The 22,926-nt window shown below is 44.0% G+C and overlaps 1 protein-coding gene across 3 annotated transcripts in view; it reads right to left on the bottom strand.

Annotated features, from left to right (window-relative positions):
* Positions 1 to 22,926, bottom strand: part of LOC141162204 (cytochrome P450 2K4-like) — a 50,033-nt gene that overhangs the window by 16,228 nt on the left and 10,879 nt on the right. For 2 of the 3 annotated variants that reach the window (XM_073648054.1, XM_073648055.1), the window contains exon 5: positions 8,529 to 8,702. The exons of the other annotated variant lie outside the window; for it this stretch is intronic. In XM_073648054.1, the coding sequence (XP_073504155.1) occupies positions 8,529 to 8,702 (174 nt within the window). The remainder of the gene's footprint in view (positions 1 to 8,528; positions 8,703 to 22,926) is intronic. 3 annotated transcript variants of the gene reach the window in all.

Below are 22,926 nucleotides of genomic sequence, written 5' to 3'. Positions count from 1 at the left end.
AGGCCCTCGATGTCTCCCTCCCTAAATCCATATAGGATTCCATCCAGTCCAACTTTCCCTTTGCCTGGTCCTCACAGGGTATCAAATACTTAGGAATTCCTATTCATAGAGACCTCTCCCATCTATGTTATCTTAATTTTGGGCCCTTTATTTAACAATTCCATACAGACCACGGTTGGCAAGTTGGAACTGTGAGATTCACTACGTGCACCACTGGTATTTTGTGGAAAAGCACATGTAAGATTCTGCAACAGTCTCTGCTGATACTCCTGCATGCGTGCATCCCTTTCTATGGCAGGAATAATTTCTGCAAATTTACTTTTGTACCGGGGATCTAACAGTGTGGCAACCCAGTAGTCAGGATTATTTCTAATTCTCACAATTCGAGGGTCATGTTGCAGGTAGTGCAGCAAGAAGGCACTCATGTGTGTTGCGCATCCAGGAGCACCAAGTCCCTGTTGTGTTGGTGGCGAGGTAACAATCATGCTTCCTTCCTCTGTCCTCTCCCCCCAACCTCGCACAACAGAAATGTGATCAAGGTCTCCCTCATCTGATGAGTCTTCCATCAGTTCGTCCTCCACTTCTTCCTGGGCTCCTGCACCTTCCTCACTAGTTTGGCTGCTACCATGCGCCCTGGTAAAATCATCTCCCCCACCCTCACATGCCTGCCGCCCTGGTGCTGCCGACCGTCTGGACCTTGCAGATGTTAGCCCTTCCGCATACAACTCCTCCTCCTCTACTTCCTCCACCTCCTCTTGTGCCACCACCTGACTCCGAATTCTGTTTAACATGTGCTCCAGCATGTAAATCACCGGAATAGTCATGCTGATAATGGCATCGTCAGCACTAAACATCTTCGTCGCCATTTCAAAACTGTGCAGAAGGGTGCATAGGTCCCTGATCTGAGACCACTCCTCCAGCGTGATTTGCCCCACCTCTGAATCTCGTTGGCCCAGGCTATACGTCAGAACGTATTGCACCAGGGCTTGTCGGTGCTGCCACAGTCGCTGCAACATGTGCAGAGTTGAATTCCACCGGGTAGGCACATCGCATTTTAGCCGGTGAAGTGGCAGGCCCAACGACTTCTGTAGAGATGTAAGTCGCTGAGCTGCGGGATGCGAACGGCGGAAGTGAGCACACAGCGACCGTGCCCTCTGCAGAAGGCCATCTAGTCTGGGATAGTGGGCTAAAAATTGCTGGACAACCAGGTTCAACACGTGAGCCATACAAGGCACGTGTGTGACATTGCCCCGGCGAAGGGCCGCACCCAGGTTTGCAGCATTGTCGCACACGGCCTTCCCTGGTTTCAGGTCCAGTGGAGACAACCATTCATGAAATTGGTTCTCCAGAGCTGACCACAACTCCTCAGCTGTGTGACTCACATTTCCCAGACATTTCAATGTAAAAACCGCCTGATGACGTTGAGCCCTACTGCCAGCATAGTAAGGAGGTGTGCAGGATCCCTTCTGCGCAGTTAGAAAGCTTGTGGCATGACCAGACAGGCTTTGGGTGCAGGTGGAAGACCGAGAGGAGGTTGAGGAGGCAGAAGCAGTGGAGGAAAAATGACATAAAGAGGATTGACGCACAACTCGTGGGGACGGCAAGACTTGGACAGCAGCCCCTTGTCCTGCTGTCACCATAGTTACCCAGTGCCCAGTCAGCGACATGTAACGCCCCTGTCCATGCCTACTCGTCCAAGTGTCTGTGGTGAAATGCACCCTGTCACACACAGAGTTTCTCAAAGAAGCGGTGATGTTGTGTGCGACATGCTGGTGGAGCGCAGGCACACCTTTCTTTGAGAAGTAGTGCCGACTGGGCATCTGGTACTGGGGCACTGCGACGGACATAAGGTCTCGAAAATACTCTGTGTCCACCAGGCGGAAAGGCAGCATTTCTGTAGCCAAGAGCTTGCAGATGGTGAAATTCAACCTCTTAGCTTTCTCATGGCTAGGAGGAAATGGTCTTTTACTTGTCCACATCTGAGGGACCGAGGGCTGGCTATTGTGCTTAGACGGGGTTGATAAGGGTGTCCCCGGCAAACTGCCGGTCTGTGAGGAAGATGCAGGCGGACATGTTAGGTTGCCTTGATCCAAAGGTGGTGCTATCGATGTCGGACAGCGCTCAAGACCAGCTGGTGTTACCACCTCCAAAGAAAATGATGACCTGCCAATCACGCTGGCTGTTGCGGGTAAAGAGGTGGCAGGTCTGCGCCCCAAAACAGGTGTGACTGCTGTCCCCCCAGTCACAGAGGATGAAGAGGCCGCGGATGCACAAGATATGGCAGACGGTGGTTGGCCCGGCCGGCTAGACCGCATTGTAGCACACTGAGCTTCCCACTGCAACTTATGCTTCATGTCCATGTGCCGGTTCATGCATGAAGTACTCAAACTATGTATTTTTTGGCCTCTACTTAGCTTTTGCTGACAAATGTTACAGATAACACGAGTTGGGTCATCTTTATCGATCTGAAAAAATGCCCAGGCTATGCAAGGCTTAGCACCCATGCGACCTGAAGAGCCACCACGACTTGTGGTGAGAGGCAGAGTTGTGTTTGAGGATGCAGTTGTTGACGTGCTTCCAGTACTACGTCTCTGTCCAGGAAGGCGCAACCTGACCTCGTCGTCACTAGCATCTTCCTCCACCTCCTCTGCTGACCTCATCTCTTGGCTGACTGTGGGTTGACAGTAAGTGGGATCTCCGACCTCATCATCATCACCCTGTGCGTTATCACACCCGTCGTCCTCAGAGCCAACCTGTTCCTGCCCTGACAAAAAACTAAAGTTGTCGCTCCAATCAGGTATTTGAGTCTTATCATCGTCTTCCTCATTGTCTCCACCAACAGGAGTTAGAGTTTGGGAATGAGGGTCTACATTATGGTCAGAACCTTCTGCGTCTGGTCCTGGATCCGACTCATAAAGATTCTGGGCATCAGTGCAGATCATTTCCTCGTCTGGATTCACAGAAGCGCTGGAGTCGACCTCTGATTCCCAGGCTATAGTATGAGTAAACAGCTCTGCAGACTCAACCATCTGTTCTACCTCATACTCAGACGGGCAGCTGGAGATTTGGGAGCTGTGAGGAAGCAAGTGCGATTTGGGTGACACCTTTGAGGACTGGAGTATTTGTGATGTTGAAGTTGATGTGGAGGAGAGCCCACTTAAAGGAGCACTTGATGTCCGTTGAAGCACCTGCTGTTTTTGTGCCTCATCTGGAATTTGTAGCGATTGGCGTGGCCGTAAGAAAGGGATCTTATCACATTGTCCGCTAAAAGAAGTAGACATTTTAGTTTGGCTGGAAGATGGTCTTTCTTCTGCACCTACCCCACGGACACAACCTTTTTTCCCCTTCCCAACACGCCTATTCCCCTTTCCACCAGCAGCAGGCCTTTTTCCACTCATTTTGGTGGTTAACTAATTCACAACTCTGGAGTTGTTTGCACAAAAAAACAATGGATGGTAACCGAGCAGAGCTGAGTGGCCAAACTGTGGTATTAGGCCAAAACTATTGGCTGGGTTAGATGCAGAAAAAAATTATTTTTAATTTGCAACCTGATGGAGGTCAGTATAGATGGACTAATAGACCAAGTCCCACACACCGCTAGAAGCCCAAATATTTTTTCAGAGCTAGATGCAGAAAATTTTTTTATTCAATTTGCAACCTGATGGAGGTCAGTATAGATGGACTAATAGACCAAGTCCCACACACTGCTAGAAGCCCAAATATTTTTTCAGAGCTAGATGCAGAAAAAAATTATTTTTAATTTGCAACCTGATGGAGGTCAGTATAGATGGACTAATAGACCAAGTCCCACACACTGCTAGAAGCCCAAATATTTTTTCAGAGCTAGATGCAGAAAAAAATTATTTTTAATTTGCAACCTGATGGAGGTCAGTATAGATGGACTAATAGAACAAGTCCCACACGCTGCTAGAAGCCCAAATATTTTTTCAGAGATAAATGAAGAAAAAAATTATTTTTAATTTGCAACCTGATGAAGGTCAGTATAGATGGACTAATAGACCAAGTCCCACACACTGCTAGAAGCCCAAATATTTTTTCAGAGCTAGATGCAGAAAAAAATTATTTTTAATTTGCAACCTGATGGAGGTCAGTATAGATGGACTAATAGACCAAGTCCCACACACCGCTAGAAGCCCAAATATTTTTTCAGAGCTAGATGCAGAAAAAAATTATATTCAATTTGCAACCTGCTGGACGTCAGTATAGAAGGACTAATAGAACAAGTCCCACACACTGCTAGAAGCCCAAATATTTTTTCAGAGCTAAATGAAGAAAAAAATTATTTTTAATTTGCAACCTGATGGAGGTCAGTATAGATGGACTAATAGACCAAGTCCCACACACTGCTAGAAGCCCAAATATTTTTTCAGAGCTAGATGCAGAAAAAAATTATTTTTAATTTGCAACCTGATGGAGGTCAGTATAGATGGACTAATAGACCAAGTCCCACACATCGCTAGAAGCCCAAATATTTTTTCAGAGCTAGATGCAGAAAATTTTTTTATTCAATTTGCAACCTGATGGAGGTCAGTATAGATGGACTAATAGACCAAGTCCCACACACTGCTAGAAGCCCAAATATTTTTTCAGAGCTAGATGCAGAAAAAAATTATTTTTAATTTGCAACCTGATGGAGGTCAGTATAGATGGACTAATAGACCAAGTCCCACACACTGCTAGAAGCCCAAATATTTTTTCAGAGCTAGATGCAGAAAAAAATTATTTTTAATTTGCAACCTGATGGAGGTCAGTATAGATGGACTAATAGACCAAGTCCCACACACTGCTAGAAGCCCAAATATTTTTTCAGAGCTAGATGCAGAAAAAAATTATATTCAATTTGCAACCTGCTGGAGGTCAGTATAGAAGGACTAATAGAACAAGTCCCACACACTGCTAGAAGCCCAGATATTTTTTCAGAGCTAAATGAAGAAAAAAATTATTTTTAATTTGCAACCTGATGAAGGTCAGTATAGATGGACTAATAGACCAAGTCCCACACACTGCTAGAAGCCCAAATATTTTTTCAGAGCTAGATGCAGAAAAAAATTATATTCAGTTTGCAACCTGATGGAGGTCAGTATAGATGGACTAATAGAATGATGCTATGCCCAAAAGATTTTACTTCACTAGGTGCAGTAAAAAAATTGGTATTCTATACACAGGTGGTATATCTTGCAACACAGATAGGCTACTCCACTGACTAACACACTCTGCAATAGGCCAAAAAGGATTAGCTTTGCTAGATTCAGCCAAATGCTGTGAAAAAAACTTGCACAGCACTGGCACAGACCTGCCTGGCAAAAACTGATAGGAACTGATGTAACCTAGTCCTGAAAAGGACTCCAATTACAATTAGTCTTTACTCCCACAATCTATCTATTTAAGAGCACAGACCTGCCTGATAAAAGTCGTAGGAAATGCTGTAACCTAGTCCTTAAAAGGACTGCAATCACAACTATTCCCTACTCCCAAGCTATCTGTATATTTGTGCGAAAATTGGCTTGAAATTAACAAGGTATAGCGCACACAGCAACAGCGGTGCCGTCTAACACGCAGCTGCAGCAGTGAGAAAATGGTGGCGACGGGGAAAATGGCTTGGTCTTATAGGGCAAGGACATGTGACATACACTGCCAATCACACATGCCCTTGCTTGTGTGAAAAAAAGCACTTCGCTCCGTGTGTGCGCTGCTGATAGGCTGACAGATTGCACCTCCCCACTGCAAATGCGGGAAAGAGAAAAAAAAATGGAGATCTTCATTGTTCCTGCAGAGATCCATCCCCTGCCCCTCCCCCCGCCCCGCTGTACACTCAAACTGCGTATTAACATTAATTTTCATCATTACTGAGAAAAAATCCAGTTATGATTTTGGTGCACGAACAGTTATCGAACATAACCTCGAACAGCCGAATTTTTCTCAAATTGTTCGTGTTCGCCGACCGGCTCGAACACCGCCCAAAACAGCTCGAATTTGAGATTGGCGAACAGTTCGAGTAGAACAACGCTCATCTCTAATCACAGGACAATAAAACTTTCACATTTATCTGCATGATCTCCCCATAGTGAATGCCTCAACAGTATTCTCCACAAGCACAGCATAATGACCCTACTGTACCCCCTGACAAAGAATGGTGACCCCATCACAGTATGATTCTCCAACAGTAATCCCCACACAGCCCTCCATGCAGTATAACTGGGCCCTGCAACACCTTCCATACAATATAATGTCGCTACATAGTGCTCCACCGATAATAACAACCCTACATAGTGCTTCATACAGTATAATGGCCCCACATAGTGATCCATACAGTATAATGCACTCACATAGTGTAGCATACAGAATAATGGGCCCACATAGTGCTCTGTACAGTATACAGTAATGGTCCCACATAGGGCTCCATACAGTATAATGGCCTCACATAGTGGTCCATACAGTATAATGGCCTCACATAGTGCTCCCTACAGTATAATGCCCTCACGCACTCACATAGTCTGCCATACAGTATAATACCCTCACATAGTGCTCCATACAGTATATGGGGCCCCACATTAAAAAATAAAAATACTCACCTTTGCCCATTCCCCCGCTGCTCCAATCTCTTCATGGTGTCTTCAGATCCTCTGCACATCTCGGTACCTCAGGCGCATTGTAATGACAACATTGCACCCGCTGCGCAGAGATGTCAGATGCAGAGGGGGATCATGGGCTCTCTATCATTGCTTTCAACTGTATTAGCATCTAAGATGCAGATATTGTTGAAAAAGTGACGTCGGGCGAGAGACCCGCTGGGTGTCACATTACAAATGTATTCACCCTGCGGGCCAGTGTGACGTCGGGTGAGATATTTGGTTCATGGGGCAAGAGTTTTACATATACGCTTTAGGGCCTGTGTCATCAAACTTGTGTCTCTTAAGTGTTTTCAAGTAATGAATGGATGTTTAAAACCCAATTTCAATTACATGACTGGCAAGATTTCAGGAATAACTTGTAATAATGTAAAAATACATACCAAAGAGATATACCAAGCGGAGGCTGTGTGGTTGTTTAGATAGAAGGTCCCAGCACCAATTAAACCCTTCTCATTTAGAATTGGTAGGTGGGTACCTGTGCAAGAAAGCCATCTCTAGAAGAACTGCACTATAATGGGAGAACCGTTAGTTATCCTGTGTCACCACTTGTATAATTATATGACAGGCGATGGCAATGATGAGTACAATTTCTGACTGCAGGGCTGGCTTTAGAAAGGGGGGGATAACTGGGCAATTCCCTCTACCAAGGTGCCTACTAGTTACACAGGAAGGCTCACTGAATCAGTACTTCAACCATTTAAAAATTAACTTTTAATATATACCTTAAAATAACCAATTTAAAACAACAACCACATTATCAGTGCAGAAAAATTGAAGGGGAGTGCCTTTCCTTATTACAGCACTGCCTGACCCTACCTTGCTGCGGAGGTTGTCACCTTATATCCTGCGCAATGGCGCCCCCCCCCCGCTTATCGACGACTCGCGCTACTTTCCCTATATCACCCTATAGTGACAAAAATACACAAAATGCAAAAGTGCAGAATATGAGGTAGAGACGTTGAAAAATATCGGCATACGGTAGAAAAAATATATCAGCAGCTCTGATCAGTACAATTTAGCAGCAGATATACAAGACGAAGAAGCAACACTATCCTGGGAATCAGCGTATAAAATTAATACATGAATGATAATAAGTTCATGTCCAAATGATTATAGATTAATTTCTTATAGAACATAATCAGTTAGGTCCAGGCTTAACATGTCTGGCCTCATCAGCCCAAGAACAAATTCAATAATTTCTAGATGACAAATAGACGATAACACAGGGTAACAGACTTTTGGACCTGGGGGCATGGATCTAGAATGCAAAATGTAGGTGAACATAACTCTGCAGACACAAATTGTGGGTGGAAAAAGTCTTCATAGCGGTCTGGGCCAGATGAAAAAGATGGTAAAAGTGAACAAGTCGAATTAGAAAAGATATTGGTTTTAGATTAGATTTATAACACAAACTGCAGAGAAACACTAATAATAGATCTATTGCCTCCCTATTCTACACTGTAGTGCATTAAAAATTGTAATATTGATCCCACACACACTTTTTTATACTGTCAGGACTGTTTTTATTGGCAGAAAATATTCCTAAACCTATGGTGCATCTTAAAGTCCATAAAATGCTGTTGTTTAGGATTGTGCTCTTCATCCTGAACAACCCTGGCAATGGCCTAGAGATCAGTGCTTCTGCTCTCAGCACAAGACCTTATGTGCTGACTGAATATGATGGTGTTGTTGGTAAAGTTGTTCAGCATTTACGATCTCACTTTTACTACTTTCGGCCACAGGGTCACAAGTCACCTAAAACCAACCGTGACCGACTAGATAGTAAAATCCTCAGATGTACCCAGAATAATTGATATCACACCCCTTTTGAACATATATAGGAAAATTAAGGTAACATATGCATCATTACCGCACCTGTTCCTGCTTCATAAGATATGCATCGATATATCCTGTGATGTCATTTGCATCTAAATCCGATCGTCGATTCATCGAACATTGGGAAATAAATCCTCTCAGATCTTTTACGTTCTGCTGTAGTTTCTTATGTAGGCCAAGGAGTGATCCGAGGAAGGGATAATAATTATACAGCTGTGGAAATCAACAGTACCTCATTAGATATTCTTGCAACAAAAAGTACAGACCAGTTCAATAATGGTGTATACTGGGAATAGCTCGGCCAGCCAGTGGATAGCGCTACACCCTACATCACTAAGAGCCTAGGTTAGAATCCAGCCAAGTGTAATCTCTGAATTGGGCCCAGTTCAGTTTTTTGTTTCTACATGACTTTTATCAGTGTAGTGAATCCAATTTTTATCCAGTTTTCGGCAGTGTGGATGGATTTTTTTCTACTATTCTCGCGTGTCATCCACTTTTTCATATGAGAAAAAATCAGATTGAGGTTTCCTAAGCGTCTACTAGCATTAGTCAGTCAAAAATGAACACTGCACAAATTCACTGAAATCGATAAGTTTTGTCAGCAAGATAGATCCAAATCGGACATGACTTTGTGTATATGAAAAAGGCCATAGACTATAATAGGTATGCGTTCTATCTGCAAAAAACAACAAGCAATTAAAAAAACACAAAACATGTGTACATGGGACCTAAGTAAGTATGTTCTCCTTGTAGGTTTGCATGGGTTTCCTCAAGGTTCTCCACTTTCTTCCCATACTCCATGCAGCATACGGATAGGCTCAGTGATCCTAGTGTGTATGTGAGCAAGAGAGAGATTTAGATTGTGACCCTCATTGGGACAAGAACTGATAAAAGTAATGGCAATTTCTGTAGAGTGCTGTAGAATATTATGGTACAAACCTCTTTATCAAAGAGAGGATATGTCACATCAATCAATTAAATTTTGGCATTATCTAGGATTATAAAATGGGTCCCTTTTTCATGAAAGTAATGTTCAGCTGTGTCTAATTTTTCACCTAAAAATAATTCACTTCTATGTATTTTTTTTTTGCTATTAAGATTAGAGATGAGCGTTGTTCGACTCGAACTGTTCGCCAATCTCAAATTTGAGCTGTTTTGGGCAGTGTTCGAGCCGTTCGGTGAACACGAACGATTTGAAAAAAATTTGGCTGTTCGAGGTTATGTTCGATAACTGTTCGTGCACCAAAATCATAACTGGATTTTTCTCAGTAATGCTGAAAATGAATGTTAATACGCAGTTTGAGTGTACAGTGGGGCGGGGGGAGGGGCAGAGGATGGATCTCTGCAGAAATAATGAAGAACTCCAATTTTTTTTCTCTTTCCCGCATTTACAATGGGGAGGAGCAGTCTGTCAGCCTATCAGCAGCGCACACACGGAGCGAACTGCTTTTTTTCACACAAGCAAGGGCATGTGTCATTGGCAGTGTATGTCACATGTCCTTGCCCTATAAGACCCAGCCATTTTCCCCGTCGCCACCATTTTCACACTGCTGCAGCTGCGTGTTAGACGGCACCGCTGTTGCTGTGTGCGCTATACTTTTTTAATTTCAAGCCAATTTTCGCACAAATCTACAGATAGCTTGGGAGTAGGGAATAGTTGTGATTGAAGTCCTTTTAAGGACTAGGTTACATCATTTCCTACGACTTTTATCATGCAGGTCTGTGCTCTTAAATAGATAGTTTGGGAGTAAAGACTAATTGTAATTGCAGTCCTTTTCAGGACTAAGTTACATAATTTCCTATCACTTCTTGCCAGGCAGGTCTGTGCCAGTGCTGTGCAAGTTTTTTTAACAGCATTTGGCTAAATCTAGCAAAGCAAATTCTTTTTGGCCTATTGCAGAGTGTGTTAGTCAGTGGAGTAGCCTATCTGTGTTGCAAGCTACACCACCTGTGTATAGAATACAATTTTTTTTATTGCACCTAGTGAAGTACAACCTTTTGGGCATAGCATCATTCTATTAGTCCATCTATACTAACCTCCATCAGGTTGAAAATTCAATAAAAAAATTTTCTGCATCTAGCTCTGAAAAAATATTTGGACTTCTAGCAGTGTGTGGGACTTGTTCTATTAGTCCATCTATACTAACCTCCATCAGGTTGCAAATTGAATATAATTTTTTTCTGCATCTAGCTCTGAAAAAATATTTCGGCTTCTAGCAGTGTGTGGGACTTGTTCTATTAGTTCATCTATACTAACCTCCACCAGGTTGCAAATTCAAAATAATTTTTATCTGCATTTAGCTCTAAAAAAATATTTCAGCTTGTAGCAGGGTGTGGGACTTGTTCTATTAGTCCATCTATACTAACCTCCACCAGGTTGCAAATTCAATATAATTTTTTTCTGTATCTAGCTCTGAAAAAACATCTCGGCTTGTAGCAGTGTGTGGGACTTGTTCTATTAGTCCATCTATACTAACCTCCATCAGGTTGCAAATTCAATATAATTTTTTTCTGCATCCAGCTCTGAAAAAATATTTGGCTTCTAGCAGTGTGTGGGACTTGGTCTATTACTCCATCTATACTAACCTCTACCAGGTTGCAAATTCGATCTATTTTTTTCTGCATCTAACCCAGCCAATACTTTTGGGCTAATACCACAGGTTGGCCACTCAGCTCTGCTCAGTTCCCATCCATTGTTTTTTGTACAAACAACTCCAGAATTGTGAATTAGTTAACCACCAAAATGAGTGGAAAAAGGCCTGCTGCTGGTGGAAAGGGGAATAGGTATGTTGGGAAGGGAAAAAAAGGTTGTGTCCGTGGGGTAGGTGTTAAAGCAACAGTAACATCTGCAGAAGAAAGACCATATTCCAGACAAACTAAGATGTCTACTTCTTGTAGCGGACAATGTGATAAGATCCCTTTCTTACGGCCACGCCAATCGCTACAAATTCCAGATGAGGCACAAAAACAGCAGGTGCTTCAACGGATATCAAGTGCTCCTTTAAGTGGGCTCTCCTCCACCTCAACTTCAGCAACACAAATACTCCAGTCCTCAGAGGTGTCACCCCAATCGCACTTGCTTCCTCACAGCTCCCAAGTCTCCAGCTTCCCGTCTGAGTATGGGGTAGAACAGATGGCTGAGTCTGCAGAGCTGTTTACTCATACTATAGCCTGGGAATCAGAGGTCGGCTCCAGAGCTTCTGTGAATCCAGACGAGGAAATTATCTGCACTGATGCCCAGAATTTCTATGAGTCGGATCCAGGACCAGACGCAGAAGGTTCTGACCATAATGTAGACCCTCATTCCCAAACTGTAATTCCTGTTGGTGGAGACAATGAGGAAGACGATGATGAGACTCAAATACCTGATTGGAGCGACAACTTTAGTTTTTTGTCAGGGCAGGAAGAGGTTGGCTCGGAGGACGACGGGTGTGATAACACACAAGGTGATGATGACGAGGTTGGAGATCACACTTACTGTCAACCCACAGTCAGCCAAGAGATGAAGTCAGCAGAGGAGGTGGAGGAGGATGTTAGTGACGACGAGGTCAAGTTGCGCCTTCCTGGACAGAGATGAAGTACTGGAAGCACGTCAACAACTGCATCCTCAAACACAACTCTGCCTCTGACCACAAGTCGTGGTGGCTCTTCAGGTCGCATGGGTGCTAAGCCTTGCATAGCCTGGGCATTTTTTCAGATCAATAAAGAAGACCCAACTCGTGTTATCTGTAACATTTGTCAGCAAAAACTAAGTAGAGGCCAAAAAATACATAGTTTGAGTACTTCATGCATGAACCGGCACATGGATATGAAGCAAAAGTTGCAGTGGGAAGCTCACTGTGCTACAATGCCGCCTAGCCGGCCGGGCCAAACGCCATCTGCCACATCTTGTGCATCCACGGCCTCTTCATCCTCTGTGACTGGGGGGACAGCAGTCACACCTGTTTTGGGACGCAGACCTGCCACCTCTTTACCCGCAACAGCCAGAGTGATTGACAGGTCATCATTTTCTTTGGAGGTGGAAACACCAGCTGGTGTTCAGCGCTGTCCGACATCGATAGCACCACCTTTGGATCAAGGCAGCCTAACATGTCCGCCTGCATCTTCCTCACAGACCGGCAGTTTGCCGGGGACACCCTTCTCAACCCCGTCTAAGCACAACAGCCAGCCCTCGGTCCCTCAGATGTGGACAAGTAAAAGACCATTTTCCTCCTAGCCATGAGAAAGCTAAGAGGTTGAATTTCACCATCTGCAAGCTCTTGGCTAAAGAAATGCTGCCTTTCCGCCTGGTGGACACAGAGGATTTTCGAGACTTTATGTCTGTCGCAGTGCCACAGTACCAGATGCCCAGTCGGCACTACTTCTCAAAGAAAGGTGTGCCTGCGCCCCACCAGCATGTCGCACACAACATCACCGCTTCTTTGAGAAACTCTGTGTGTGGCAGGGTGCATTTCACCACAGACACTTGGACGTGTAGGCATGGACAGGGGCGATACATGTCGCTGACTGGGCACTGGGTAACTATGGTGACAGCAGGACAAGTGGCTGCTGTCCAAGTCTTGCCGTCCCCACAAGTTGTGCGTCAATCCTTTTTATCTCAAAGTTCCTCCACTGCTTCTACCTCCTCAACCTCCTCTCGGTCCTGCACCTGCACCCAAAGCCTGTCTGGTCATGCCACATGCTTTCTAACTGCGCTGAAGGGATCCTTCACACCTCCTTACTATGCTGGCAGCAGGGCTCATCGTAATCAGGTGGTTTTTACTTTGAAATATCTGGGAAATGTGAGTCACACAGCTGAGGAGTTGTGGTCAGCTCTGCAGAACCAGTTTCATGAATGGTTGTCTCCGTTCGACCTGAAACCAGGGAAGGCCGTGTGCGACAATGCTGCAAACCTGGGTGCGGCCCTTCGCCGGGGCAATGTCACACACGTGCCTTGTATGGCTCACGTGTTGAACCTGGTTGTCCAGCAATTTTTTGTCCACTATCCCGGACTAGATGGCCTTCTGCAGAGGGCACGGTCACTGTGTGCTCACTTCCGCCATTCGCATCCCGCAGCTCAGCGACTTACATCTCTACAGAAGTCGATGGGCCTGCCACTTCACTGGCTAAAATGTGATGTGCCTATCCGGTGGAATTCAACTCTGCACATGTTGCAGCGACTGTGGCAGCACCGACAAGCCCTGGTGCAATACGTTCTGACTAGAGATGAGCGTTGTTCTACTCGAACTGTTCGCCAATCTCAAATTCGAGCTGTTTTGGGCGGTGTTCGAGCCGTTCGGCGAACACGAACAATTTGAGAAAAATTCGGCTGTTCGAGGTTATGTTCGATAACTGTTCGTGCACCAAAATCATAACTGGATTTTTTCTCAGTAATGATGAAAATTAATGTTAATACGCAGTTTGCGTGTACAGCGGGGTGGGGGGAGGGGCAGGGGATGGATCTCTGCAGGAACAATGAAGATCTCCATTTTTTTTTCTCTTTCCCGCATTTGCAGTGGGGAGGTGCAATCTGTCAGCCTATCAGCAGTGCACACACGGAGCGAAGTGCTTTTTTTCACACAAGCAAGGGCATGTGTCATTGGCAGTGTATGTCACATGTCCTTGCCCTATAAGACCAAGCCATTTTCCACTGGACCTGAAACCAGGGAAGGCCGTGTGCGACAATGCTGCAAACCTGGGTGCGGCCCTTCGCCGGGGCAATGTCACACACGTGCCTTGTATGGCTCACGTGTTGAACCTGGTTGTCCAGCAATTTTTAGCCCACTATCCCAGACTAGATGGCCTTCTGAAGAGGGCACGGTCGCTGTGTGCTCACTTCCGCCGTTCGCATCCCGCAGCTCAGCGACTTACATCTCTACAGAAGTCGTTGGGCCTGCCACTTCACCGGCTAAAATGCGATGTGCCTACCCGGTGGAATTCAACTCTGCACATGTTGCAGCGACTGTGGCAGCACCGACAAGCCCTGGTGCAATACGTTCTGACGTATAGCCTGGGCCAACGAGATTCAGAGGTGGGGCAAATCACGCTGGAGGAGTGGTCTCAGATCAGGGACCTATGCACCCTTCTGCACAGTTTTGAAATGGCGACGAAGATGTTTAGTGCTGACGATGCCATTATCAGCATGACTATTCCGGTGATTTACATGCTGGAGCACATGTTAAACAGAATTCGGAGTCAGGTGGTGGCACAAGAGGAGGTGGAGGAAGTAGAGGAGGAGGAGTTGTATGCGGAAGGGCTAACATTTGCATTGTTCAGATGGTAGGCAGCACCAAGGCGGCAGGCATGTGAGGGTGGGGGAGATGGTTTTACCAGGGCACATGGTAGCAGCCAAACTAGTGAGGAAGGTGCAGGACCCCAGGAAGAAGTGGAGGACGAACTGATGGAAGACTCATCAGATGAGGGAGACCTTGATCACATTTCTGTTGTGCGAGGTTGGGGGGAGAGGGCAGAGGAAGGAAGCATGATTGTTACCTCGCCACCAACACAACAGGGACTTGGTGCTCCTGGATGCGCAAGACACATGAGTGCCTTCGTGCTGCACTACCTGCAACATGACCCTCGAATTGTGAGAATTAGAAATAATCCTGACTACTGGGTTGCCACACTGTTAGATCCCTGGTACAAAAGTAAATTTGCAGAAATTATTCCTGCCATAGAAAGTGATGCAGGCATGCAGGAGTATCAGCAGAGACGTAGTGAATCTCACTGTTGCAACTTGCCAACCGTGGGACCGTCAAGTGTTCAGCACTCAAACCGTAACAGAACCACAGTATCTGCTGGTAACATCAATTTTGCGGAATCATTTCACCACTTTTTTAGCCCATCCTTTGCAAGGCCACAGGAGACAAGAAGTCTGACACATAGTCAACGCCTAGAGACGATGGTACAGGAGTATCTCCAAGTAAACATTGAAGCCACGACTGTGTCACTGGACCCTTGCTCTTTTTGGGCTTCCAATCTGGATAAATGGCCGGAGCTAGCCACTTACGCCTTGGAGATCTTGTCATGCCCCGCAGCCAGCGTTCTGTCTGAACGTGTGTTCAGCGCTGCTGGTGGTGTGCTGACAGATAAGCGCACGCGGCTCTCCACTGATAATGTAGACAGACTCACGTTCATAAAGATGAACAAATCATGGATCCGAAACGACTTTTCTACCCCTGTGTCATCCTGGGGAGAATAAAAGCTTGATGATTGGTTAAAATCACCCTACCAACCGTTTTAAGCTTTCAAATTACTAATCATGTTTATCTGTATCTTGGCTGGAAAATAATTTGGGCTTTGTAGCAGTTTGCAGTACTGATTCTATTAGGCCATCTATACTAAGCTCCACCAGCTTTCAAATTAATAATAATTTTTAGCTTCATCTAGCCCGGAAAATAATTTTGGGCATCCTAGATGCTCAAGACACATGAGTGCCTTCTTGCTGCGCTACCTGCAACATGACCCTCACATTGTTAGAATTTGAAATAATCCTGACTACTGGGTTGCCACACTCTTAGATCCCCCACACTCTTCGATCAACCTTTTCATTTTAATAAAGAACAAAAAAATGGTCATTTTTGAAATTTTAAGCATTAGCAGGTTATTACAAACTGAAATCAAACAGTTTTCAACTCAAAACTTTACTCTAGGTGATGTTACATTTGCACATAGGACCCCTTGTTCGAAAGGAGCTTCTGAACTCTCTCGTCCATTGAATTTGTCAGGTTTTGGATGGTTTCTGCTTCAGTTGTTTTGCATGAGGACAGAATACCCTCCCAGAGCTGTTGCTTAGATGTGAACTGCCTCCCGCCATCATAGACACTCCTTTTGATGATGCTCAAGAGGTTCTCAATGGGGTTGAGGTCAGGGGAGCATGGTGGCACACCATAAGTTTGTCCCCTTTTATGCCCATATCAGCCAGAGATGCAGATGTGTTATGTGCAGCATGAGACGGTGCATTATCATGCATGAAAATGATCTTGCTGCGGAATACACTGTTCTTCTTCTTGAACCATGGCAGGAAGTGCTGTTTGAGAAACTCCACATACATTATGGAGTTCATCTTTACTCCTTCAGGGATCCTAAAGGGGCCGACAATCTCTCTCCCCATGATTCCAGCCCAAAACATTACTCCACCTCCTCCTTGTTTTCGCTGTAGCTGTGTTTGCATGGGGTGTCCAGCAACCAGCCATCCTCCACTCCATCCATCTGGACCATCGAGCGTTGCACGGCACTCATCGGTGAACAAAACAGTTTTGAAGTCAGTCTTCATGTATTGTTTGGCCCACTGGAGCCGTTTCTGCTTGTGCACAGTGGATAGAGGAGATTGACAGGATGGCTTACGCACAGCTGCAAACCTCTGAAGGACTCTGCATCTTGTTGTTCGGGGGACGTTGGAGGCACCAGCAGCTTCAAAAACTTGTCTGCTGCTATGACAAGGCTTTTTTTCCGCTGCTCTTTTAACCTGACGTAATTGCCTGTAGGAAAGAGTCCTCAATTTGCCCTTATCAGCACGCACACGTGTGTACTGTGAATCAGCTACATACTTCTTGATTGTGCGATCATCAGGACGAAGTGTCTTGGCAATGTTGATTGTAGTCATGCCTTGACCTAAACACTCCACAATTTGTTGCTTCTCAGCAGCTTTACCATTTTGGCAGAAAATATAGGCTGCTTAATAATGTGGGACAGCCTTCTTAAGTAGTCTTGCCTTTCATTGGACACACCTGCCAAACTAATTAGCACAGGTGTTTGCAATTGCATATAGTGATATAAAGAGCCCTGACACACATCACCATCAATGAGTTTAACTGACAAACAAACAAATTCTTACCTTATCACTCCTAAACACTTTTTGCATAATAATGTGGAATACAGTGTATATGTGCTTTTCCACAAAACACCAGTGGTTCACGTAGTGAATCTTACAGTTCTAACTTGCCAACCGTGGTCTGTATGGAGTTGTTCAATAAAGGGCCCAAAATTAAAATAACATAGACGGGAGAGGTCTCTATGAATAGGAATTCCTAAGTATTTGATACCCTGTGAGGGCCAGGCAAAGGGAAAGTTGGACTGGATGGAATCCTGTATGGATTTGGGGAGGGAGACATCGAGGGCCTCAGACTTCGCTGCATTGATTTTAAAATTTGACCATGTAACAAAGTGATCTATTTCAGCCATAACAGCAGGGAATGGATATATGTGATTGAGTGATATATACTAGGACATCATCAGCAAATGCAGAGCACTTGTACTCGGTGCCTCCCACCTCAATCCACCTAATATTGGGGTTATGGCGAATTGATGAGAGCAGGTGCTCCGTCACTAGGATGTATAAGAGAGGGGACAGAGGACATCCCTGCATTGTACCATTGGTGATTATGAAACGTGATGAAAATGTTCCATTTATCTTCAGCCTAGGTGACGTATTGCGATACAGGGCCGTGATTTTGGCTATAAAAGGGTCCTCTAGACCCCTACCCCAAGCTTTTTAAGAGAATAATATATGGCGTGCCAGGAGACTCTATGGAATGCTTTCTCAGCATCCAACGAGAGTATATAATTACAAATTTTTAACTGCATCTAGCCCAGGAAATACTTTGTGCCTAGTAGCAGTGTCTGCTAGTTAGCGGATTATCCCAGCTGCTAAGCAAGCTACACCACCTGTAGTTTGGACACTTAATTATTTCAAAGGAAATGGTTCGGGCCCCCGGGACACCCAATGAAGAGCATCGGGGAGGCACCCCAAGGCATAGGGGTTGAGACTGGCGGTAGGACGCCTTGCGGTGGACGCCAAGCTCGATCCTTATAAAACCTTTTTAACTGCAGCAGCTTTAGTGGACGCTACTGGAGCTGGAATTACCATGGCTGCTGGCATGAGTCTTGCCCTTCAATAGATCCTTGTAAAAGGATTTAAAGAATACTCATTCAAATTAGAGAGACAATTTAATTTAAAAAGATTAGACCTGCCTCCACCGCAGGGGGGCTCGCTCGACCCACCAGCGGACAGGCACCAGTATTTGGAGAGGGGGGCTGGCCGTCAGGGTCCACCTCGGCTCTGGCACAAACCCGGCGACACGGAGGTCGCACGGGCAGGAACGGACTGGTCGTGTCGGCTTCGCACTTTTTTGGTTTTAGAAGGGCATGACATGCCTATATCTGTGTCTCCCCCTCCTTTTACTCCTCCACCTCTTTTCTTTTCGCATGACTATATGTACTTGTCACTTTTCCGTGTGTCAGTTGTGTCTTCTGAGCAGTTTGTCAGCTTTTTGACAACTTTGAAGGTGTTTTCTATGTGTTTCTATGTGTTTTTGTTTGCCTGCCATTGGTTTTAACAGTGTTCGAAGGTGTTCGACGAACAGTTCGACGAACACTACAGGGGTGGCTCAACACTATTTAAGATCTTTATTTAAAAAATAGAATCTTGCAATTTTCACATTTGCTACTGGGGTTTTTTTAGACTCATACTTCCTGTGTTTTCAGGAAGAGTTTGCAGCATACTTCATTTCATCAGATACTGGATTACAAATGCTAGTAACAATTCTATACACAGCTGATAACACCGGATTTACAAATCACAATAGGCAACGTCACAGCTGACCTGCTCTCCCTCCTTTCACAATGACCTTTGCATACCCTCATTAGATGCTTCTATATAAAACACAAAAACATATTTAACACAAAACCTGATGTAATCAATGGGTCATTTGCTTCCCTTTAATTGATTAAAAACTCTACAACCCTTGGCAAAAATTATGGAATCACCAGGCTCGGAGGATATTCATTCAGTTGCTTAATGTTGTTGAAAAAAAGCAGATCACAGAAATGGCACAAAAATAAAAAAAAGTCATTTCAAATGGCAACTATATGGCTTTAAGAAACACTAAAAGAAATCAAGATAAAAAATGTGGTATTCAGTAAGGGTTATTTTTTTCAGACCAAGCAGATGGAAAAATTATGGAGTCACTCAAATCTGAGGAAAAAATTATGGAATCATGAAAAACAAACACACAAAAGAACACTCCAATACATCACTAGTATCTTGTTGCACCACCTCTGGCTTTATTAACAGCTTGCAGTCTCTGAGGCATGGGCTTAATGAGTGACAAACAGTGCTCTTCATTAATCTGGCTCCAACTTTCTCTGATTGCTGTTGCCAGATCAGCTTTGCAGGTTGGAGCCTTGTCATGGACCATTTTCTTCTACTTCCATGAAAGATTTTCAATTGGATTGAGATCCGGACTATTTGCAGGCCATGGCATTGACATTATGTGTCTTCTTTCAAGGAATGTTTTTTTTCTCTATGGCAGGATGCATTATCATCTTGAAAAATGATGTCATCATCCCCAAACATCCTTTCAATTTATGGGATAAGAAAACTGAAGAAAAATGATAGCCATCTCCCCAGTGCCTTTACCTGACATGCAGCCCCATATCATCAATGACTGGAAATTTTCATGTTCTCTTCATGCAGTCATCTTTATAAATCTCATTGAAATGGCTCCAAACAAAAGTGCCAGCATCATCACCTTGCCCAATGCAGATTCGCGATTCATCACTGAATATGACTTTCATCCAGTCATCCACAGTCTACGATTGCTTTTCCTTAGCCCATTGTAACCTTGTTATTTTCTGTTTAGGTCTTAATGATGGCTTTTGTTTAGCTTTTCTGTATGTAAATCCCATTTCCTTTAGGTGGTTTCTTACAGTTCGGTCACAGACATTGACTCCAGTTTCCTCCCATTCGTTCCTCATTTGTTTTGTTGTGCATTTCCTGTTTTGGAGACATATTGCTTTAAGTTTCCGGTCTTGACGCTTTGATTTCTTCCTTGGTCTACCAGTATGTTTGCCTTTAACAACCCATGTTGTTTGTATTTGGTCCAGATTTTAGACACAGCTGACTGTGAACAACCAACATCTTTTGCAACATTGCGTGATGATTTACCTTCTTTTAAGAGTTTGATAATCCTATCCTTTTTTCAATTGACATCTCTCGTGTTGGAGCCATGATTCATGTCAATCCACTTGGTATAACAGCTCTCCAAGGTGTGATCACTCCTTTTTAGATGCAGACTAACGAGCAGATCTAATTTGATGCAGGTGTTAGTTTTGAAAATGAAAATTTACAGGGTGATTCCATAATTTTTTCCTCAGAATTTAGTGATTTCATAATTTTTTCCCTCTGCTTGGTCTGAAAAAAAATACCCCTACTGAGTACCACATTTTTTATCTTGATTTCTTTTAGTGTTTCTTAAAGCCATAAAGTTGCCATTTGAAAGGACTTTAGTTTTGTGCCATGTCTGTGATCTGCTTTTTTTCAACAACATTAAAGAACTGAATGAACATCCTCCAAGCCCGGTGATTCCATAATTTTTGCCAGGGGTTGTACTAAAAAGCTCCTTATCCAGTTACATGAATTATGACAAACAGCTATGAGATCTACTAACAGATAAATCCAATGGTCAGTACTCCCTGCTGATTCTCTTGGATCTCTCTTCAGCATTTGACACTGTGGATCACCAGTTCCTTCTCAATATGCTCTGTTCTTTCGGCCTCTAGGACACCATTCTATCCTGGTTCTCTTCCTAACTCTCTGACCGATCTCTCACTGTATCTTTTGCTGGCTTCTCTTCCCTTACTGTCGGGGTTCGTCAAGGATAAGTCCTCAGCCCCCTCCTCTTATCCTTGCATACTTTCCCTACTAAACAAACAATCAGTAGATTCGGTTCTCAGTACCATCTATATGCTGATGACACCCAATTATATACATGGTCTCCTGACATCACTCCTGCATTATTACAAAACACTAGTGATTGTCTTTCCACTGTTTCTAACATCATGTCTTCAGTCTATCTAAAACTGAATCTGTCAAAAATTGAACTCATTGTGTTTCCTCCCTTCACTAACCTGCCTATTCCCGATATTGCCATTTCCGTGTGTGGTTCTGCTATTACTTCCCAGAAGCACGCTCGTTATCTTGGGGTCATTTGTGTCTCAGATCCTTCCTTCATTCCTCACATCCCATCATTCAATCGCTCATGTCACCTATACCTCAAAAACATCTCTAGAATCTGACATTTTCTTATCTTTGACTTGGCAAAACCTCTTACGTTGCTCTTATTCAATTTTGTATGGACTATTGCAACTCTCTACTAATCGGTTCCCCCCTTACTAAACTTTCTCCTCTCCAATCCGTCCTGAATGCATAAGCCAGGATCATATTCCTTTCCAACCGCTACAGCAATGCCTCTGCCCTGTTCCAACCATTGCACTGGTTGCCCATCTGATAAACAGTCCAATATAAACTTATCACTCTCACCCACAAAGCGATCTACAGTTTAGCACCATCCTACATCTCCTCTCTCGTCTCAGTCTACCACCCTATCTGTGCCCTCCATTCTGCTAATGACCTAAAACTAACATCCTCAATAATCCAAACCTCCCACTCCTGTCTCCAAGATTTCTCACATGCTGCACCAATTCTTTGTAATGTCCTACCCAGAACAATTCTAATAATTCCCAATAACCACAGTTTTAAGTGTGGCCTCAGTCCAGAGCATCTCACCTAGCCAAATCAGATCTCATACTTTGTACTGACGAGGGCCAACAGCTCGAAACACCGTGTCTGCAAATTGAGATTCTGATTTGGCTTTTATATTAAGTCATATTGCACAACTTGTTAAAGGGTTGCTTGTGACTTGTAGGATTGCTGCTTCCAATAGGTGGCGCTATAGATTTCAAATCATCTTTTTCTCTGAAGAGGCAATTTGCGTAAGTGTGGCCTAAAAATGCATTTCTTTAGACTGGCCTATCGCCTCACCTTATTTATCTAACTATCCCCGTTTTACCCATACAAAATTTTCTTCATAATCAGGACCCTAGTAGCATCTGTTCACACATTGTCCATGCACTTAATAGCCTTCTCTGTCAGTACTTGTATACATACTGGCTGGTGACCGGTTCATGCTGTATTATGTGAATACCCTATTTATTACATTGATGGCTGGACAGTACAACACAGGCACTTTTTACTATTTACCTTTCGTGCCCCCCCTATTTCCTCATAGATAGTAAGCTTACGAGCAGGACTCTCACTCCTCTTGGTATCTAAGTTATGTGTTATTCTGTAATGTCTTTATTGTCTGCATAAGTCCCCTCTAAAATATAAAGTGTTGCAGAATATGTTGACGCTATAGAAGTATTATTATTATTATTATTTATTAATTAATTATAATTATTATTATTAATAGATGATATCTTATATTCATAATATAAAGCAGAGTGTAAACTTTGAAATATATAATAAATCTATAGAGGACCGCAATCAGTATTATCGGGACCCCATAGGGCAAAGTGGTCTGTTTCCTTAAACTCCCTATTATATTCATCTTATACCCACTGTATTTGGTGAAAGTCTGAGAAGGACTGTTCTACTCCAGTACAATAAACCGTTGAA

Source organism: Phyllobates terribilis, unplaced genomic scaffold (genome assembly GCF_046119375.1).
Source record: "Phyllobates terribilis strain yellow unplaced genomic scaffold, ASM4611937v1 Scaffold_9__5_contigs__length_417890890, whole genome shotgun sequence".
Classification (NCBI taxonomy): Eukaryota; Metazoa; Chordata; class Amphibia; order Anura; family Dendrobatidae; genus Phyllobates; species Phyllobates terribilis.
This window is presented reverse-complemented; position numbering and strand designations above follow the sequence as displayed.